Source organism: Tenrec ecaudatus, unplaced genomic scaffold (genome assembly GCF_050624435.1).
Source record: "Tenrec ecaudatus isolate mTenEca1 unplaced genomic scaffold, mTenEca1.hap1 Scaffold_563, whole genome shotgun sequence".
NCBI classification, from domain to species: domain Eukaryota; kingdom Metazoa; phylum Chordata; class Mammalia; order Afrosoricida; family Tenrecidae; genus Tenrec; species Tenrec ecaudatus.
In genome coordinates, this window is record NW_027459476.1 from 1,410,897 (window position 1) to 1,432,147 (window position 21,251).

Below are 21,251 nucleotides of genomic sequence, written 5' to 3' on the forward strand. Positions count from 1 at the left end.
AGCAGACCAGGTTTCTCCTTTGTGGCCACACCAGGTACTGACAGAACCAAGAACAGAGACACATTTATATATCTTGATTATCATTTGCATATTATATGCCAGGAATCCTTGGAAGTGTCTTGGAATTGTTCTACTCTGGTTCAAATTTCACACACCCTCCCAGTTTCCATACTTACTCTGCCAAACCCCTAGTAACTGATTTGCACCTCCTATCAACTTGGGGAAAAGACCCTATGCCACATATAGAAGTGGACATACTTGGTACCCAGAAAACCTGTTCAGTGTTTTGAGGGCGGCTCAGCAAACAAAATGGGCACAGTGATTAAGCATTCAGCTGCTAACACAACGGTCAACTCTCTAGTGGTTCTGAAAGAGAAGGGTATGGTAGTTGACCCCCCAAAAGAGTTACAAACTTGGAAACCCTACGGGTATTTGTATAGGGTCGCTATGTGTTCCAATTGAGATGATTGTCATAGGTTGGGTTTGGTTTAACCCGTCTTACTGAGGAGACTCCTTCTTTACACGCGATCAGTTACTTTAGAGGAAAAAGACATGCCTGTCCCAGAACAATCCAAGGACTGGTAAAGGCAACACCCACAAAGACACTCCCTCTGCCTGCCTAACTCTAAAATGCTGCCCATAAAACACTCTGCCTGGTAATATCTGGGCAGCACACTGGGGAGGTGCAGCAAATGTGTGTTGAATGTATGAGGCCATTTCATAGTTTGGCTGCACGATCAGGGTGTCTGTCATAAAGCCGATCTCTTTGACTCCACCTCTCAGCAGAGATGAACACAAGCTTCCCGTTTTTTTCTCGGCAATGTCCTTGTCAAATAAAAGTTCCTTGTAGATCAGTAACTTGCCACAGAGCAAAAGATATCGGAAGAGGCTCATCTTTCTCCTGGCTGTGAAATAGAATGGCAAGCCCCTCCCTTCAACACACACACACACACACACACACACGCACACACGCACACACACGCGCGCACACACACCCCTGCCTTACAACTACATTCGGTTGATTAGCAAACAAAGCTCTACAACCCAACTATGTGTTTTTCTTCTCCAGAGGAATGACGGACTTACATACCCTGCATTGTCTTTTTTTAATGGAATTGCCCCAGTTCTCCTCACCTTTCCTTAGATAGTGCAGTGAACTATTAGATGACTGCAGGTATTGAAAACTAGTACTGATTTCCAGTTTGTGTCACCTTTGGCTTTGAGCACCCTCCACTTCTCTAGTAAGCTTTCCATTGCTTTGGGGAAAATTTTCTCTTTCTGAATTTATTATGTGAGGGGGGAAGGGTAATAATTAATGTGCCTATGGAGGACTATCCTTCATGACCTAAACTCATTAAGGGGCAGTGCCTGATGGAGCATCAGGTTGGAGGAAGGCTTATTAACAACCTGCATTATACAGATGACACAATTTTGCTGAAAATGAGAAGGACTTGATTCACTTGCTGATGAAGATGAAGGATTAAAGCCTTCAGTTTGGATTATGACTCAAGGTGGAGAAAGCCCAGACCCTCACAACTGGACCTATTGATAACATCATTAATATGGAGGAAAGTTCGAAATTGTCAAGGATTTTGTCTTGCTTGAATCCACAATCAATTCTCATGGAAGCAGCAGAGAAGAGAACAAATGACACATTTCACTAGTCAAATCTGCTACACGAGACCTCTTTAAAGTGTTGAAAAGCAAGAGATTACTTTGAGGACTGGGGCGGGTTGACCCAGGCCATGGTATTTTCAACTGTCTCATATTTATGTGAAAGTTGAACACTGAATAAGGAAGACCAAAGAAGAATAGATATATTTGATTAATAGTGATGTAAAAGAGTAATGAATGTACAATGGACTGCCAAAAGAACAAACCCATCTAACTTGGATGAAGGACAGCCAGAATGTTCCTCAGGGCAAGGATAATGTGACTTCGCTTTAACTTTGACATGTTGTCCGGAGAGATCAGTCCCTGGAGCAGGACATCGTGTTCTGGAAAGTAGAGGGGCAATGAAAAAGAGGAAGGCCTTCAACAAATGGGATTGACACAGTGGCTGCAACAATGGGCTCAAACTTAAGAACAACTGTGAGAATGGTACAGTACCTGGCAGTGTATGATTATGTTGTATGTATGGTCACAATGAATCCAAACCCTCCCTATGACACTGAACAACAACAACAACAACATGACTGAATCCTCTGGGAGGACTCTTGAATGTGAGAAAAATGGAACGAAGCCAGCGGAAGGATTGGAGGATGTCTTAAGTTCCTGTCTTAATCTCCTTAACCAAAAATTATCCTACAAGTCAGTAGCCTTAAAACACTTTTCCCACTGCTTTGAAGCTTACAGGTTCAAATTTGGGGTGCGACTCTAGGTCAGGGTCCTTCTTTGTGGATACCAGAAAGTTCCTTGGCATTCCTCGCTATCTTTCTCCCCGTACTGTGTGTTACTGGGTCTATCCTGGCCTTTAACTCAGAAGTGTTTAGGTTTAGGCTCAAGCCTATTCTCATATGGCCTCATTTTTTTTAACATTTTATTAGGGACTCATACAACTCTTATCACAATCCATACATATACATACATCAATTGTATAAAGCACATCTGTACATTCTTTGCCCTAATCATTTTCTTTTTTTACATTTTATTAGGGGCTCATACAACTTTTATCACAATCCATACATATTCATACATCAAATGTATAAAGCACATCCGCACATTCCCTGCCCCAATCATTCTCAAAGCATTTGCTCTCCACTTAAGCCCTTTGCATCAGGTCCTCTTCTTTTTCCCTCTCCCTCCCCGCTCCCCCCTTGCTCATGTACCCTTGGTAATTTATACATTGTTATTTTGTCATATCTTGCCCTATCCCGAGTCTCCCTTCCCCCCCTTCTCTGCTGTCCATCTCCCAGGGAGGAGGTCACAAGTGGATCCTCGTAATCAGTTGCCCCTTTCCAACCCACTCACCCTCCACTCTCCAGCATCGCCTCTCTGACTGACCCATCTCCTCTTCTAAACCCCTCTATGAGGGGATCTCCACTGGCCATATGGCCTCATTTATATTACAAAAGAACTCCCTTCTTTTCAAACAGGATCATGTCCACCAAGGCTCAAATTTCTCACATATTTTGAGGGGGCTACAGATCAATCCATAATGGTTCTTTTGGGTAGCTTAACAAATGGCTACCAATCGAGTGACTTAAACAGCAGGCATCTGTTCTCTCACTTTTCTGAAGGGCAAAGGGTTAAAATTAAGGTGTGGGCAAGATTCATTCCTTCTGAGAGCTCTGAAGGAGAATCAAAGTAGCCTCTCTCTGTTTCTGGTCACTGCTGCTAATCCTTGATATTTCTTGGCTTATAGATGCACTGATCCAATCTCTGCCAGTGTCTTCACACGGGGTCTCTGTGTGCCCACTCCTCTTCTTATAAGAACACACCAATCAGTGCATGTAGCATCCATCTGAAATCTAAACCCAGAAAGATGGAGCTCTTGAAATCCTTAACTAAGCACATCTGCCAAGACCGCCTCTCCAAGTAAGGCCATAGCCTCAGGTTCCATGTGAACATGAATGTGTGTTTGTGAATGTGATTTAATGTACTACAGAGGGCACGCTTTGGCCTCATGAGGAGTGTTTCGCCAGTACCGGCTTCACAGCCCTGAGATTTCCCAGGCATTTGCTACATTTTCTTGTCTTCCCACCATTTATCCACCATTAGGCCTTTTCCCCTAAGTTAGTCAAGCATCAGTTTCTGTCACTTGTGATCATGACCCTCCCTCCCGCCCAGGTCACAAATTTAAACTGATACAGGCAGTTTCTTTAATGAGCACTATGTTATCCTGATTAGCAAGCATTGCTAAGGAGGGAGGATGAATCAGTGAGAACCCGCTTGCTTCATCTAGCTTTGGGGGCAGTCCACAGAGGATTGATCCCTGAGCCACTAACGAATTTTGCAACTGTCACAGAACAATGCAAATAAGTAAGATCCACATCTGCTGAACACCATCATGAGGTCAAACTGTGTGTAAATAAATGCCTGTTTCAAGGAGTGAGTAAATCCTAAGGTAAGGAGTGACAGGGCTTTGTTGGCATAAACCCAGCAAGGCATTATGGGTCGGATATTAATGAACTCATGCTCCTGGGCCTCACAGAGCCCCAGCTCAACTGCTTCAGCTTGTTGACAAACAATCACTACCCGGAGAGAGCACTACCATTTCGATGAACAGGGTTGTTTGGGGATGATGCTTCCTAACTTGCATTTTAATACAAATTTGATGCTTCATCTGAGCAATGTGGAAAGAGCATTCAGATAAAAGAGAGGGACAAACATCAAGTGACCAGAGGATGAAACTTCTATCTAATCTGTGCCCACTGGAATTGCTTCGTGGGAAGGTATTTTTTGGTGGTGTTGGGTTGTTCCCCTACCTTGCTCCAAGCCTTCCTCCTCATGCCCACCCCCACCCCAGCATACATCCTACTGGGAGAATGTCTCTGAATAATGAAGTTTTAATAAATGAAGCTTTAATGAGCCTGATAGTCTGCCTAAGACCCCTTCAAACTGTAGTCTTTCATTTGTATTCTTCCATCCTTTTTGAAGAAATGAACCTGATGGCAGGTAGTATGTTTCCTTTCCAGGATGAGCTGATAGAGCCTCTCGCTGCTGCAGTGGGAGGTGAAACATTAAAAGGCCCTCTGTGGCTATGAGACATGCCCACTCTCCAAGAGACACTGGGCAGGTTTGCTGAAGCTCCTCAGAATTGACTAGTGGCCCTGGTCCACCCATCTCAACCAACCCAGTCTTCATTTGCACTCCATGCCCTCTCTGAGCTCCAAATGCATGCTTCATTTGAGGATGACAAAGCCTCTATTTTCTGAGAAGATGCGCAGACATGTGAACTAATCAATGCTCCCCCTGTCCCCGGGGAGTGTGAAATTCTCCCATCATGACCCACCAGCTTCCCTGGAAATTCCTGTCTTAACTCAGGCACTTAATATCATTGGTGTCTCGGCTTCCTTCCTTCTTGCACATCCCCCAGGCATTAACTGTCATCCTTCCTCTCCCTAAAATATACTTTGAATCTATTCACTTCATGCCATCCCTACTGCCCCAAGGTGTGTCTTGCATTGACTATGAAACTAGATTCTGTATCCATTTTCCAGGGCTGTCAAAACAAAGCATCGTAAATCAGGTGGCTTTTAAGAACAGTCCACCACCTGTCTATCAGTTCGTGGTGCAGTGGTAGCTAGAGTGTTGCTGTGAAATTGGAAGCCGTGCCACCGATATGACAAACCCCAGAAGGGTCAGCAACGATGGGCAGGCTTCAGTTGAACCTCGAGCCCTGTGGTGCTCAACCTTCCTTTAATACAATTCCTCATGTTGTGGTGACCCCCAACCATAAAATCATTTTCCTTGCTACTTCATAACTGTAATTTTGCTACTGCCATGAATCGGGTGACTCCTGTTAAAAGGTCACTGGACCCCAAAAGGGGTCACAACCCACAGATTGAGAACCACTGCTCTAGCCTAAGGCAGACTAGGAAGAAAGACCTGGTGATCTACTTCCAAATATTAACAAATGAAAGCCTTATGGGTCACAACAAAATATGGTCCTATAGAGTGCTGGAAGATGAGCCACTGACCTGCACACAACAGCTACAAAAATAGACTCAAACACACCAACAAAGGCCTGCTGAACTCCAAAGCCCTAACACACCCACTGCCCTCAAGTCCATGCAAACTCATAGCGGCCCTATAGGCCAGGGGCGAACTGTGTATTAGTCTGGGTATGCTAGAGAAAACTCGAGGGAGACTCATGTGTATGACAGAGAGTTGGTGGTTTTTAAAAATCATTTCCCTATTATTTAATCATTTTATTAGGGATTTATACAACTCTTATCACAATCCATCCATCCATCCATTATAAAGCACATTTATACATTCATTGCCCTCATCATTGTCAAAACATTTGCTCTCCACATAAGCCCCTGGCACCTGCTCCTCGTTTTTCTCCTCCCTCCCCACTCCCCCCTCCTTATGAACCCTTGATAATTTTATTGGGGGCTCATACAACTCTTATCACAGTCATTCCATCCATCCATCCATCCATCCACCCATTGTGTGTCAAGTACATTTGTACATGTGTTGCCCTCATCATTCTCAAAACATTTGCTTTCTACTTGAGCCCTTGGTATCAGCTCCTCATTTCCCCACTTCCATCCTCCCCCCCCTCATAAATTCTTGATAATATATAAATTATTTTGTCATCTCTTACACATCAAACATCTCACTTCCCCCACTTTTCTGTTGTCCGTCCCCCAGGGCAGAGGTTTTATGTAGATCCTTGTAATCGGTTCACCCTTTCTACCCCACCTTCCCTCCACCCTCCTGGTATTGCCACTCTCACCACTGGTCCTGAAGGGATCATCTCTCATGGATTCCCTGTGTTTCCAGCTCCTGTCTGTACCAGAGTACATGTTCTGGTCTAATTCTACCTTATAAATCAAGAGAGAGAGTTTTATATCAAACAGTAATTGTACATTAAGCAAACGTCCCAGCCCAGTGCAGATCAAATCCATAAGTCTGATATTAGCCCATTTGTCTGATACCAATCTATACATTCCTTTTCAGACCCATAAAACATGTGCAGTGATGCTGAATGCAGGATAATCACAGGCCAATGGGTGGAAAGTCTTGTGGATCCAGTGGCATTGTAAGCATCTCAGTGCTGGCAGCGATCTCTCTGAGGCTTCTTTGGCTTCAGAGGTCTGGTCGCATCCATTTGGCTTGCCTTGTGCAATGTCTCCCAAGGAGTAGCAGAGAGAGAGAGAGAGAGGTGTCTTCCACCTCCAAGGAGGAAGTACCAGATTTCTCAGAGTTCTCAGGAGAAGGCTATGCCCACATAAAAATCTCACTGACTATCTCCAGATTGGCAGCCTAGACTCCACGCCTACATTCCTAATCCTTAACGTGAAACAAGATTAGGTGACTACCACAGGCTCCTAATCCATAACAAGCCCATTTATTTTTTCCCTGCATACCGACGCCAATCCAATACCCAAAGCTTTACCCAAAGGGTGGAGATCTACTTCTAAAACATGAATATAGAAAAATCGTTTTTGCTTGAAGGCTCTCAAGGAAATGCTCACCGAAAACTCCATTCCTATTATCTCACCTCCCCCAAATTAGTCTTCTTCTGGGCTTTTAGTCACACCAAGGTCTCTCCTGCCCCAAGGACTTTACATGCACTGTCATCTCTTCCAAGCCCTGAAGTGCCAAGTTCAAAGTTCCAGTTAATCTCCCTGATCCTGAATTTTAAGAACTGTGTGTGTGGGAGGGAAGGGGTTGGGCTGTTTGTTGAACTGCTGGGTTTTGGAGCCATTTGTTATGCAACCTCATTTTGTCAATGATTGGTTAATTAATGCAGCATTCATTTGCCCTTCTTCCACTTACAGCACATGGCTTGTATCTTTGGGATCACTCTTCCACCATGCTCCATCTCCATGCTTCTGCTGGCATTGACCCAATCTGCCAGCTCCAGGCCTGGCTAGTCAGGGCATGACTTTCCTCTGTCCAAAGGGACTGGGTCAGACTCAGTATGTGACTCATGCTAGGTTAATGATATCTAACCCTAAAAAATGCCCCAGAAACAATTGCCCCATTGCCAATGAGTCCATTTTGAATCATAGAAGGTCCCTGTGGGGTTTCTCAGACTGTAAATATTTATGTGAGCAGAAAGTTCCATCTTTTTCCCTAAGAGGTAGCTGGTAGGGTAGCACTGCCAACCTTGCAGTTAGCAATCCAATGCTTACCTGATAGTACCACCAATGATTAGAAAGGAAAAGAGCCTCTCTCTAATAGAATTCCTGAGCTTCTAGATAAAACTACAGCTGTCATCAGGAAGCCTGCGTGAAACTCAAAAGGAAACAGCACTGAAAGGAAAAGGTTCAAACTCTGATGGTATCAACTGAGTGCCAGAACCCAGCTATTCCTGATGCTCTGTCCCCAGACCTACAAATTCCATAAACCTACCCATTAATTCCTTCTCCTGTTCCTTCCCTTCTCATGCCCCAAGGTACTTTGACTTAGCTTTGAAGGCACTCACAACTTCACGGGTTCTGCCTTGCACAGGTGTCTGCTTGCTTCCAGTTCAGTCCTGACATTGTCCCTATCTTTAGCCATGTTAGGCTTGAGTCCTAGAGCTTTCCTTTGCTTGTCTCCCTATTGCTCTTGTCCTATGAAGTCTGTGGCTTTATCTTTAAGTCTAAGTCCTGCCCTTTCGCTTTCGTAGAAATCTGTCTCTGTATCTTGGCTCGTGGCAGGTTGTGTCCTTCAAAGATGACTGTCCTAATGTTTCACATCGCACATTCTCTTGTTACGAGTTTGTGTTCACTTTTCCAGAAACAGGGCCCGCTTTCCCTCTTCCTTGCATCTTGGCAGGCCTTTGACTATGGCAGAAGTGTTGCTCTGTGACTTCCACCTGGTCGTATTGGGTTGTTCACCATTGGGACGCTGTCAGGATGTTGCACGGAAGACCAGGCCAAATGAAAATGTCACATATATGGTTCTTCTTGAGCTCCAACCAATAGAAGTATCAGTCGTGTGAAGGAGTGAGTCTTAAGAGAGCTGCAGCCTCTGTCCTTTGAGCTACCCCAGCTAATGCTTGATGAAGCCAAAACTAGTGTTCTCACTGTGCTCTGCCCAGATTGCAGATTTGTGAGCAAAATTGATATTATCATTACTTTAAGATGTTATTTGTGGGGATACTTTCTGTTAGCAGCAGATCATCAGAATACTGCCTAATCAGACTGCATTGCCAGTTTTACTCTCTCTCTCCATATATATATATATATATATATATATATATATATATATATATATATATATATATATATATATATATATATAAAAATCCTCCACTCTTCTGTCAGTTGGTTGTCCTATAATGGTTTCTGTATTGTTATGATGCTGGAAGCTCTGTTACCAGAATTTCAAATACCAGCAGGATTGCCCATGGTGGACAGGTTTCAGTGAAGCTTCTAGACTAAGACAGACAAGGAAGAGGGGCCTGCCAGTCCACTTCCAAAAATTACTGAAAGAAAACCTTATGGAGCACAAGAGAACACTGACTGACTAATGTGTTTTGGACACACTATCAGTGGACAATTGCTAGAGGAAGACATCATATTTGATGAAATAGAGGGACATGGAAGATCCTTATTGAGGCAGATTGACCTAATCCCTGCAACAATGGACTTCAACATTCAGGAATGTGTGACAATGGTGCCAGATAAGACAGCACTCCATTCCATTTCATATAAGGTCTCCATGGATCACAGTAGACTTGATGGCACTCTCTATATGTTTGTCTTCAGTGACTTCCCATAGGGCTGCTCTGCCTGGCAGCCTCTATTCTTCATGCTTCCAAATGGGGAGCACAACAGGTCCATAGTCACTGATATTCCCCTCAATCCCCAGGTCAAGTAAGGAGGCATGAAGCTAACTAGGTTGTTCTCTTTGCCTTGTCTCTCTTCCTTTTCCCCTCCTCCAACAGGGTTAGAGGGGGTAAATACTTACCTTGCAGTCTAGAAGAGAATTTCTTCCACACCAAAATCTTCTCCTTCCTCAAAAGGCACATACATGCTTTTCTCCTTGTTTTGAATTAAAATGGCAGATGGGATGGTAGGAAAGAAAATGAACTAGTCTAACAGAATGGCCAAACAGATTTACCTTCCACATAAGAATGTAAATAACTCCTCAATCTTGTTACAGAGTCATGATATGATGAGCTCCATCAAAGCAGAGTAGAACACCACGGAGGTCAGACCAGAAAGACCATATTGAGTTGATTTTGTATGAGAGATTCTAGTTGCTAATTATACTTTTCATAACAGACAGATGGGAGGTATAGAAGCCCAGACTTAAAATGTCTTTATCTAATTGCCTGCCTAAATATATGTTTGCAATATGGTCTTCAAAGGGAATACTTTCTTTACCTTAAATTCCATTTCTTTTTCCGCTCTTTTATGTAATTTTATTGAAGTATCATTGATGTACAATAAACCATAGTGTGTTTTGCTCTTTGAGGTTTTTAAAAAGAATCATTTTATTGGGGGCTCCTACAACTCTTATCACAATCTATACATACATCCACTGTGTACATTTGTTGCCATCATCATTCTCAAAACATTTGCTTTCTACTTGAGCCCTTGGTAGTAGCTCCTCATTTCCCCTCCTTCCCCCTCCCCCTCCCTCACGGACCCTTGATAATTTATAAATTATTATTCTGTCCTATCTTACACTGTCCGACATCTACCTTCACCCACTTTTTTGTTGTCCCTCCCTCATGGAGGAGGTTATATGTAGATCCTTGTATTCAGATCCCTCTTTCTACCCCACCTTTCCTCCACCCTCCTGTTATTGCTACTCTCAGCACTGGTCCTGAAGGGGTCATCTGTCCTGGTTTCCCTGTGTTTCCAGTTCCTATATGGACCAGTGTATATTCTCTGGTCTAGCCAGGTTTGTAAGGTAGAATTGGGATCATGATAGTGGGCGCGGTAGAATTTAGGAACGAGAGGAAAGTTATATGTTTCATCGTTGCTACACTGCATTCTGATTGGCTCATCTCCTCCCAGCGACCCTTCTGTAAGGGGTTGTCCAGTTGCCTACAGATAGATCTTGGATCCCCTAACTGTACCCCCCCTCATTCACAATGATATGATTTTTTTTGTTCTTTCATGCCTGATACCTGATCCCTTCTGCATCTTGTGATCACACAGGCTGGTGTGCTTCTTTCATGTGCACTTTATTGGTTCTGAGTTAGATGGCCACTTGTTAACCTTCTAGTCTTTAAAACCCTAGACTCTTTATCTTTTGATAGCTGGCTCCATAAGCTTTCTTCACCTCATTTATTTATACACCCACCTTTTGTCTTGAGTGATTGTGTCGGGAAGGTGACCATCATGGAATACCAGTTCCTTAAATTCCATATCTATAGGCTTAAGTCTTACCCACAGGAAGCTTATTTTTATTTTATCCCTTGAACAAAATCTTGCAATAATTTTCTCTTTTTGGGTAAGTTCATCCTCAATCACATATCCTTTAACATTTACAAGAATTTATATGTAACCAACCCCATTTACATAGTCTCATTCATGCTATTTCCACAATAATTGTAATAACCCTATTTTTTAGAATCGGCAGAAAGCATCAGCATTAATATCCCATTGCCACTGAGTTGATTTCAACTCATGGGTACCTTATATGACAGAATAGTATTGCCTCATGGGTTTCCAAGGCTGAAAAAAAATCTCTTTATTGTGAGTTGGGTGAAGGTTTACAGAATACATCCGTTTTCCATTTGACAGTTCACACATATTTTGCTTCATGATATTGACTGCAATCTGCTCAACGTAATATCACTTATCGCACTTCCTCCTTGTATTTCCTGTTTCCATTCCCCTTCTTTCCTGACCCTTCTGAACTTTATCTTTGAATAAATTATATCCTTTTGATTCAAATAGTTGATTAGTGTTACTTTTTATCTTATATATCTACCTATTGTTTGGCTGAAGATTGAGCCAAGGGAGTGAGTTCAGTTCCAGAACTGAAGGTGCCTAAGGACAACAGTCTTGTGGGTTCCAAGAATCTCTCTCTGAGCAATACCCCTGAACTTTTAAAATAAGTTTAAACTTTGTTGCACATATTTCTCCTATTCTATCCCAAAATTCCAAAGCAAACTCATTATCATTGTGTTGAAGCTGACTCAAAGAGACCCTACAAGATAGAATAGAACTTCACCCTTTGATTTTCCAAGGCTTAAAACTTTACCAGAGCAGACAAACTCATATTTCTCACATGGAGCAACTGATAGGGTAGAACCACTTACTTTGTGGTTAGGAGCTCAATGAGGAGTCCACTCTGCCATTAGAGCTCGTTTAGAATGCTATCCAGGATTCCCTAATGCTATCCCTCTCAGATCAGTTGGTAGTGGTAATAAATGTAAATCTTAAGGGGGTCAGACTTCCACATCGTAACTCTTCCTTGGGGAAGATGGTGGGTTTGAACTGCTGATTGATTAGCCCTTAAGTGCTTAATTACTGCCTCACCAGGGTTCTCCTTAACATCAGAACAGTGGACACTTATTGGTTTATCTTTCTGGTCTCTGTTCCCTAAAAATTGCACTTCATCCACAGGGTTTTCTTCCACAACACACAGCTGCTAGTGTTTTTGGTTTGTTTTTCCACATGACTTCACCTTCCTGGTCAAAGCTGATTTGTCCAGGGCTAAACACACAATGAAAACATAGCCATATTTGCACACTACAAAATTTGAAGTGAGACAGCAAGCTATTTGTTGAGTTTTTTGAATGACAGAAGTCTAAAAGGAAGTGTTGTGATACAGGAAACAGTGAGTTTTGATGTCCAGGATTTATACTGGGGACCCAGTTGGCACTCCGAATGACTATTCAAAGTGATGGTATGAATCCTCCTCTTCCATGACCTACACATATAATAGATATAACCACTAAGTCCATGATTTGACAAATGTCTTATGTGATTGAGTTTGGGTTCCCCATAGGATTAGATCCTGAGACAAAGGTTTTAATTAAGCCATTTTGGGGGAGATATCAATAAGGAAATGGGAAATAGAAAAGGGAAAGAAGGCAGCCAATGAAAAGTACATTATCAAACAATTTAAAATTGTGAGCAACTGGAGGTTAATCTTACTGGAGACACTCTAGAAAATCCACTAGTTATTCTGCCCAGAATGGGAGGGAGTGTGGCTATTTGTCCAACAACTCCTATGGGTCATTGGTTAAGGGTTACTCCAGGAAGCAAGAATTAACTCCACAACCTCCTAAGCCATGCATGCTCAGGTACAGTGGTCTACAGAAACTAGAGAAAGCAAGAAGAGAGATGTGCTGGCCATTCAGAATTAGGCTAGCATGCCAAGTTGTCAGACATGTCAGGTTCTTGCACTATCATAACTTGTGAGATATACAACTGGTATTTCAAACACAAGCATAGTTACCCGTGGTGGAAAATTTTCAGAAAAGCTTACAAGCTAAATAGACTAGAAAGAATAACCTGCCAATCTACATCTGAAAAAAATAGTGGTGTTTGTGGAGCACATTGATAGCAGTGGAATATTGTTTCATATAGTGCAGGATGATGAACCCCTCAAGTTGGAAGACACTCAAAATATAATTGGGGAAGAGCTGTCTCCTCAAATAGAGTTGACCTTAGTGATATAAAGTTTTCAGGACCTATATTTGTTGATGTGGCAATGACTCAAAATGAGAAGAAACAGCAGTACTGCAATAACCACTAACAAGAAGATGGGATGCATGAAATATGGATCTAGAAAAATTGGAAGGCATGAAAAAATGGAACACATAAAGATCAAACACTCTAGGTGTTATTGAACTGAAATAGACTGCTATTGGCCATTTTGAATGTCATAATAATATGGTTTACATACCAGAGTAACAAATTTGAAAGGAATGGATGACTTTCATGTTAAAAAAGAGAATGTTTCAACATCGATTCCAATGTTCACCATTGTTAGGTGTAGGATATATTACACCTACAAGGATGAATAATTAATAAAGTTATTATTCAAATTTACACACCAACCACTAATGCTAACAATAAAGCCATTGAGGATTTTTACCAACCTTTTCAGTCTGAAATTGATGAGACATGCAATCAAGATTACTGATGACTTGAATGCAAAAACTGGACACTAAGGAGGAGGATCACTAGTTAGAAAATATGGCCATGGGGATGGAAGCCACATGGGAGATCTCATGATAGAATTTTCCAATAAGGATGGCTTATTGATTGAACATTTATTTTTCAGTGATGTAAACAGTAACCATAGACATGGATCATGTATATTGGATAGAAATACACAGGAATTATATCAACTACATCTGTTGAAATAAACTACTATATATACTCGAGTATAACCCAAGGCAACTAATTTTACCCCCCAAAGCTGGGGTGCTTTTTCAGCATAAAAAATGTGCTGAAAAAAACTCGGATTATACTCAAGTATTTACGGTATAAAGAAGTTTAATATCATCAGTCACGAGACTGGAGACCAACTGTGGAACAAACCATCAATGGCAAATTCAACTCGAATTCAAATAAAATTAAAACAAGTCCCCAAGAGTCAAAGTATGAATTTGAGTATATTTCATCTAAATTAGAGGATATTTCAAGAAGAAAGTTGACACATTGAACACAAATCACCTGAGATGATAGGATTTCTGCAATAATTTCAAGAACATCATAAATAAAGAAATTCAAGGATAATTAAAAAGATAGAAACTAAAGAAAAGACAAAATGGATGTCACGTTGAATGTGGAGTAGCTGAAGCCAATGAAAGAAATGATGAGGTACGAAAAAGAGAGAGAGAGAAATATAGAAATAATTGATGAAGTAAAGACGCTGAATAAAGAAGCTGAACATAAAATTTCAAAGGGGAATTCAAAAAGATGGAATAAAGAATTATACTAAAAGGTGCAAAGACCTGGAATTAGGACAGCAAAAATGAAAAGCATGTGCATTTCACTAGCTGAAAAATTGAAGAGAAATTCAAAATACAGAATTACACAGATAGCATCAAAAGAAGATGAAAGGGATTCACTGACCACATGAAGCCCCGGCTCCAAAGCGCTGAGTCCAGAAGACCAAGATAGCATAGGGTTCTCACTGCAGATTGCTCTGAAAGTGCTCACAGTAGTAGGCCCTGGATCAACTGGGGAAAATGTAGAACTCAAAATAAGAAGACTAACCTTAGGATATGAAAGGCACTAGTGGAATTCCCATTTGACACCTGACCTCACCTCCATGGCTCAACTTTCAGCCCCCAAATAGGAGACCTATACTGTCAACGATGTACAATCCAGAGCCCAGCATTTTTCAGGGAGTTACTCAGAAGGCAGGAAGGAATGAGAATGAAAGACCAATGGAAACGGCAAACAAAGGGAGGCAATAGGAAAAGTAGTATTGCATTGTAGGTATTGCAATCAATATCATAAAACATTGCATGAATTGTAAGGAAAATCAATTTACTCTGTAGATTTTCCCTCACATGACAATCAAGACAGTGTAAAAAGAAAATAAGTCACATGACCGAGTACACTGGTAGATCTTGCTGAAGACCAATTTCCAGTGTTAAAAGATGTCACTTTGAGGAATAAGGCACAGCTGAGCCCTAGTGGTATAGTGGTTACAAACATAATGCGTCAGAACCAACCCAGTTGGGTTGCTCAACACAAGATCAGCAGTTCTGCTCCCATACAAAGTTCTAGTATTGGAAACCCACAGGGATATCTCTCCCCTGTCCTATAGGGTTGCTAAGGGTTGGAATCAACTTGATGGCAGTGAACTGGATGTAAGCCAGGCTGACTAGAGACACAAATCAAGTGCCACTCATATATGTGCAATAAATAGTTTTCTATCAAGAAGTCACTATAGTATTTCTATTTCAAGGAAATATCCCAGGCCAGTCCAACTCAAGTCCATAAGTCCAACACTAGCCCATAAGTTCCTTTCCAACTTACGCAGTTACATGCAATGATGTACTGCTTGTTTTATGGAAACTAGGCATGGTTTTATATTTCTCGTTCCTCTCACTGACTGTTGTCTAGTGTAGGCTGATCCACATCAGGCCCGCAGTATGGGGTCCAAGCGTCGCTGTGAGTGGCTGAGGCTGTAACTGTTGATAACAGGGACTCTGGTGGCCTCGTGGTTAGCCGTTGGCTGCCATCCGCAAGGTCAGCAGGGGAAATTGTCAGCAAATCTGCAGAGGAACGATGAGGCTGTCTACTCCCATCGTGGTCTTGGAAACTCCCGCGAGAGTTCTGCGCTGTCCTACAGGCTGGCTGTGACTCAGCATCACCTTGAAGGCAGGGATGGGCAGTTTAAGGGAGTAGAAAGCCCCGTCTTTCTCCCTCAGAGTGGTTAGTGATTTCAAACCGCTGACACTGTGAATCACAGCCCAACGTGTAACCACTACGCCGCCAGTGTTCCTGACTCATGGATCACAAAATTCTTAACACACGGCCTTGGTGGCCCTGCCCGTTTTTTCATTACTGCCTTACAGTCTGTATTTACTTTGGTCAAAATGCTGGTGCCAGTGACCGAGCACTGAAGTGGCAGTTACGGCGAATGTATATAAGGACTCTACCCTGTGATGATCTGGAGTGGATCAGTGCATTGTGGGAAGACCAGAACAAGCAGTGCAAGGGGAGGGAGAAGACGACCTCCTTACAGGAAACATGGAAAATAAGGTGGAATCTTGGTTTCAGAAGGACCACACATAAGCTTCCCGCCCTGATCATACACAGGTCCCAGTGCAAAGAGCCCTTTGTGTCCCTATCTTTCTGTTCTCACCCAAGGATCTCAGCTGATGAACAGCGATCAGTCACAAGGAAAGAGCTTATCTATTCTCTGAGATAAGAGGAGCCGCGCCTGATGGAGGGGCAGGGACCACAGATAGCAACGAATTAAGGCGAGCAAAGCAGCAGACATAATGCTTACCTGCAAGTCAGGCACCTCTCTAAAAGTTGGAGAAAAACTAAAGCTCCCCCCACTGCTCATAATGGAGAATTCCTAAGATAATATTTTGTTTTTGTTGGTCCTTGTAAACCTAAAATCTTATAAAACTAAAAAAAAAAATCAAACGCACTGCCATGGAGTCAATGCCAGCCCAGAGCCCCCTGTGGGTTTGCTGTGGGAGCAGAGAGCCCATTCTTTCTCCCCGACTTGTGGGAGAGCTCGTGGGGGAGTTCTGAAAATCTTCTGAAAGGAGGCTATTCGAATGCGGACGCCTAGACAGTGCGAACATATGCCCTGTTCACTCACCCAACCATTGATGTAAAAACACGTCCCGTGGCACTGCCCGCACAGGCCCTGTGACCTGCTCCTTGGAGCGAAGACAAGCAAGACACCCCCCGGAGCAGTTTGCTTTGTAACATGCGGGGTTGCCAGGAGGCAGAGCCCAAGGAAAGTCAGATAAATCACTGCCCTGGCACTGGGCTCACACTGGCCCTGCAGGCAGCCAGGACCACCCTCACGGCTTCCGAGGCGGGAAATCTCTGCAGGAGTAGAAAGTACCGTCTTTCTTCCTTGGAGCGGCTGGTGGTTTCCTACGGCTGACCTTGCAGGCAGCCCGGCGACAGGGTCCCACCACGCGGCCAGGGCTCCCAAAGAATCGGAACGAATGCATTCAGTGACGGTTACTGTTCATACTTCACCATTAAAAATCACATCGTCAGTATGTTAATGAAAGTTCACCCAACAGCAATAACAATCCCCATATTGATGCCCTGGGGGATTCAAAGTAAGCAGAGGGTAACTCTGAACAGTGTCAGGTATGAAATAGGCATTCTGTCATATGACTCTGATGACGTGAGTTATTGGTAATTATACCGCTATGCTCTAAATAAGGGAACTAAGGAACCTTCTTTAGAAGAACAATTCCATTGTGATCACCAGTGTCGATGACACTGGAGGCAGAAACCTTTACCCACCGCAGTCGTCCCCAAAGTGTGGCCGTTGGGGGCAACGACAACTGGTATTTCCACATGCCTCCATGTCCCGTCCCATCTACTGATCCAGGAAGTCTAGGAGTGGGGGGCGGCGCAGAATCAAGCAAGTCCTGGTAATTCTGAGATGACTTCACGTTTAAGGAACATTGGCTATGGGCATAACGTTGTTGCACATACTCATTGCAGGGAGTACTGGAGTTTGACTGTTGTTTTCTCAAACGATTTTTAAGTAAGCATATATTATTGCCACGTGATTATTTTATATACCATCACAGAATTGACTAAGACAACGTGGCAGGCTGAGGATGGAACTTGAGCTACACCACTTACGATGGTATAATCTTGGCAAATGACGTAATCCTTGTGGGCTTTTAATTTAGTAATCTGCAAAATGACATAAAATGATGAGATCTTGCACAGTCATTTCTATAAACAACTGATTGGAATAAACACTACAAAATCAAAACCTAGAGAGTAACGTTTATAAATCAAAAGAACACATGAATACATATGAGCCAAAATTCACTGCCTTCAGTCAACACATGCATGGGCCAACAATCTTTTGATGAATCTTCATCTTTTCTCTGCCAAAGCAGTTTTCAACATTAAACCCACTGCCGTTTAGTCGACCGTAGCTTCTCACAACACTATTTCGGGTTTCTGAGTCTGTCACTTTTGTGGGGGCAGGTCGCCTTACCTTTCTGCCGTGAAGTGGCCAGTAGGTTTGAAATGCCAACCTTGCAGTTGGAAACCCAATACCAGAGTCTTGGACTAGAGTCAGCATCTACTCTAGTTCTCTTTGCTTTTAAACTGTAACACCTCTTTTCCCTAATTACCCAATGGACAGGGAGCTGGTGATGCACTGGACTGCTAAGTGAAAGGTCCAGTTTCCAAAAGCACCGGGAAGCGAGGCCTAGTGCTGCCCTTGAGAAACTAAGCCACTGGAAACCTCCTGGACCACAACTCTACTCTCACACCTCTAAGGTCCTCATGAGGTGAAATAGAGTCGACTCAATTGGATAATTACAAGCTACCAGGTACTATGCTGTTTCAGAGTACTTTTTACAAATAGAGTGAAGATACCAGTCATCAATTTCTGGGATAGGTGATCTATATTACTCTCCGTTAATTCTTTATATTTAATAGGCTTCAGGTTTTAAACTGTGCCTTTTAAAATTATTTTTAAAATAATACATTAGTACAAAATTAAAAGTCTGTGTTTTAGACAGGCATTTAATTTCAGGTTAAATTTATTATTCATCGAAAACCACATATTATCATATTGTGATTTCTATGTGGTTAATTGTACATCCCAATAGCATTCTAATTCAGAGATTTTACATTATAATGCATCTGCTGTAATAATGTTTCCCTATATTTTACCCAGCAATACTTAGGGCTATTATTTCTTGTTAATTTGCACCAACCAGTGAAAGAAACCAATTATTGTACCTTTTGTTATGCTTTTTGTACATATAAAAATGGATATCGTCTTTTCTATGCCTTTAACATTTATTTTAGAGTGAAATTTTCAGGGCTCACCAGCTCCTCTCATAGCTCATGTTTTCAAGATCTTTTTATCATTTGTATTGTTCTCCACTGTGTGCTTGGCACTCTGTCTCGTTTCTGAAATGTGGCATTCTGCTGAACTTCGTGTCCAAATCAGAGCCTAACCAGACCTGGATGTAACACAATCCATTTTCATGCATGGCATCGCCATTACAATTCCACACACTGTAACATTTGAATATTTTAACACGGATAAGAATGCTGGCTCATTCAATTTATCATCCACTGTACATCTTAAATTTTTCTCTCACATTTTCTCTCATTGCACTTTTGGGTGTCATTAGCCTCTCCTGAACTACTTTTTTTTTTTTTTTTGACACCATCAGTTTTCTGGAGTTTCATACCAGGGATTATACACCTGTCCCAATATATCCAGATTATGCTTCTTTGTAATGTAATGTCCACTCCACTGTCATGCAATTAATTTCAACACATAATAATCCTATAGGACAGAGTAGAACTTCCCGGTAAGACTTTCTTGTTTGTAATTGTTGTGGAAGTATATCAGCAAGTCTTTCTCCTACAGAGACCCTGACCCTGACCCTGAACCTAACCCTAACTACCCACTTCTCAGTTATTAGTAGAAAATATACCTGTATAGTATTCCTAACTTTTATGATTATGCTTTTTTACTTGTTACTTAAAAAAATAGAATTAAACAAGAAAAAATAGAGCTGACTGATGTTTTGCTTCAGGTTCATTTAAAAAGAAACTATGCCATCCCCTTCATTGATTCAATTTAAGAAAGTTGAACTCAGCATCAGCAACCAGATTCTAGTATTGCTTTACTATTAAGCTGTCATCTGAAAAACACAGATTAAACCTCTGATCTTCACTCAGAGGTGGCTCAGTGGCGCCAGTGCCCTCACTGCAGGAGGTTACCTGTATATGCTGAGATCTGTCATCTGGTTGGTTGAGCAAATCTTAGTAAACACAGTTAGTTCCACTTAGCAGGTTTACTTGCCGACTTGCAAAAGCAAGCGATGCAAGAAGATATAAAAATGATGAAGGAAATGACAAAATCACCTTCATGCATTGGGTCCAAATTTAATTATTTCATTATGAATAAATGACAGAGTTATCAAAACTGAAATGAACTGACATATCAGAAGTGATGGTTTTTCACGTTCCCAACTGAGAAATCACCAGGATTATCCAGCTAAATGTCAACTCAGGTGTATTCCACCTGCAGCCCCCAACCACCTACCTCTACCACCCCCTAGTCACGCTCATGCGTCAGAGAGCAAGTCCTCTAAAGAAGGAAGGCATTTTACACCTTGTCTCTTGCTTAGTACTTGCTTTACTCATGTAGGAAAATTCTTTACTTGGAGCACTGCCTCTCTTTTTAATTTGAACTTCACTTTTTTCTTTGCTTTCCCACCTGGCACTAAGAGGTGCTCAGTACAATATTATAAAACAGTACATTAAGAACCTGTATCTTTAAATGTAGGAAATGGTAATAGACTTAATTGTTTTCATAGAAACAGTGAAAGCAATGGTACAAGCCCAATTTTTGGTTTAAGGTAAAACTATATGATAATGTGAGTATATTCATTGAAGGGTCAAAAAGTAACCAACTCACAAGTTTTTTATAAGCTTAAAATTATATCAAGAATCTTTTTAAAAAATGAAAGTTTAAACTACAACTATCAACTCTAATAAAAGGCATGTATTGATTTTAAGTAGCTCTACATTTTATTTTTATAACCTAGTAATATGTAGTTGAATTGAAGGGCATGATAAGAAATACGGAGGAAAAAACTTCATTTAACATGTTCAGGTCAAATATAATAGTTTCCAGAGACTTAGCAAAAGGATTATCACTAGGAAAATATTTTTTAAATGAAGATTTTTTTTTAGTTCTTCAGAAGACTGATGAAGCATTTAATCACTGTCATCAATTATATGATGGATCAATTGAGAGATATAATGATAAAATATTTTCCCTCATAGCTTAGTACAAGGCTCAAAATGATTAACTTAACTTAAAGGGCAAACAGAAAAATGCTAGGGGATATGAAATATTATGACAAATTACTAAATATTGCAGTGAAATATTTCCCTCAGCAACCTTTAAAACAGGATAGTTACCCTTTGAACTGGAGCCATTTAGATACT

The 21,251-nt window shown here is 41.7% G+C and overlaps 1 protein-coding gene across 2 annotated transcripts in view; it reads right to left on the minus strand.

Annotated features, from left to right (window-relative positions):
- The window catches only part of LOC142436748 (thyrotropin-releasing hormone-degrading ectoenzyme-like), a 137,814-nt gene that overhangs the window by 42,155 nt on the left and 74,408 nt on the right, over positions 1–21,251 (minus strand). Inside the window, exon 9 of one of the 2 annotated variants that reach the window (XM_075540215.1) lies at positions 17,173–17,948. The exons of the other annotated variant lie outside the window; for it this stretch is intronic. Coding sequence (XP_075396330.1) covers positions 17,936–17,948 — 13 coding nt within the window. The 3' untranslated portion in view covers positions 17,173–17,935. Of the gene's footprint in view, positions 1–17,172; positions 17,949–21,251 lie in introns of those variants that run through there. 2 annotated transcript variants of the gene reach the window in all.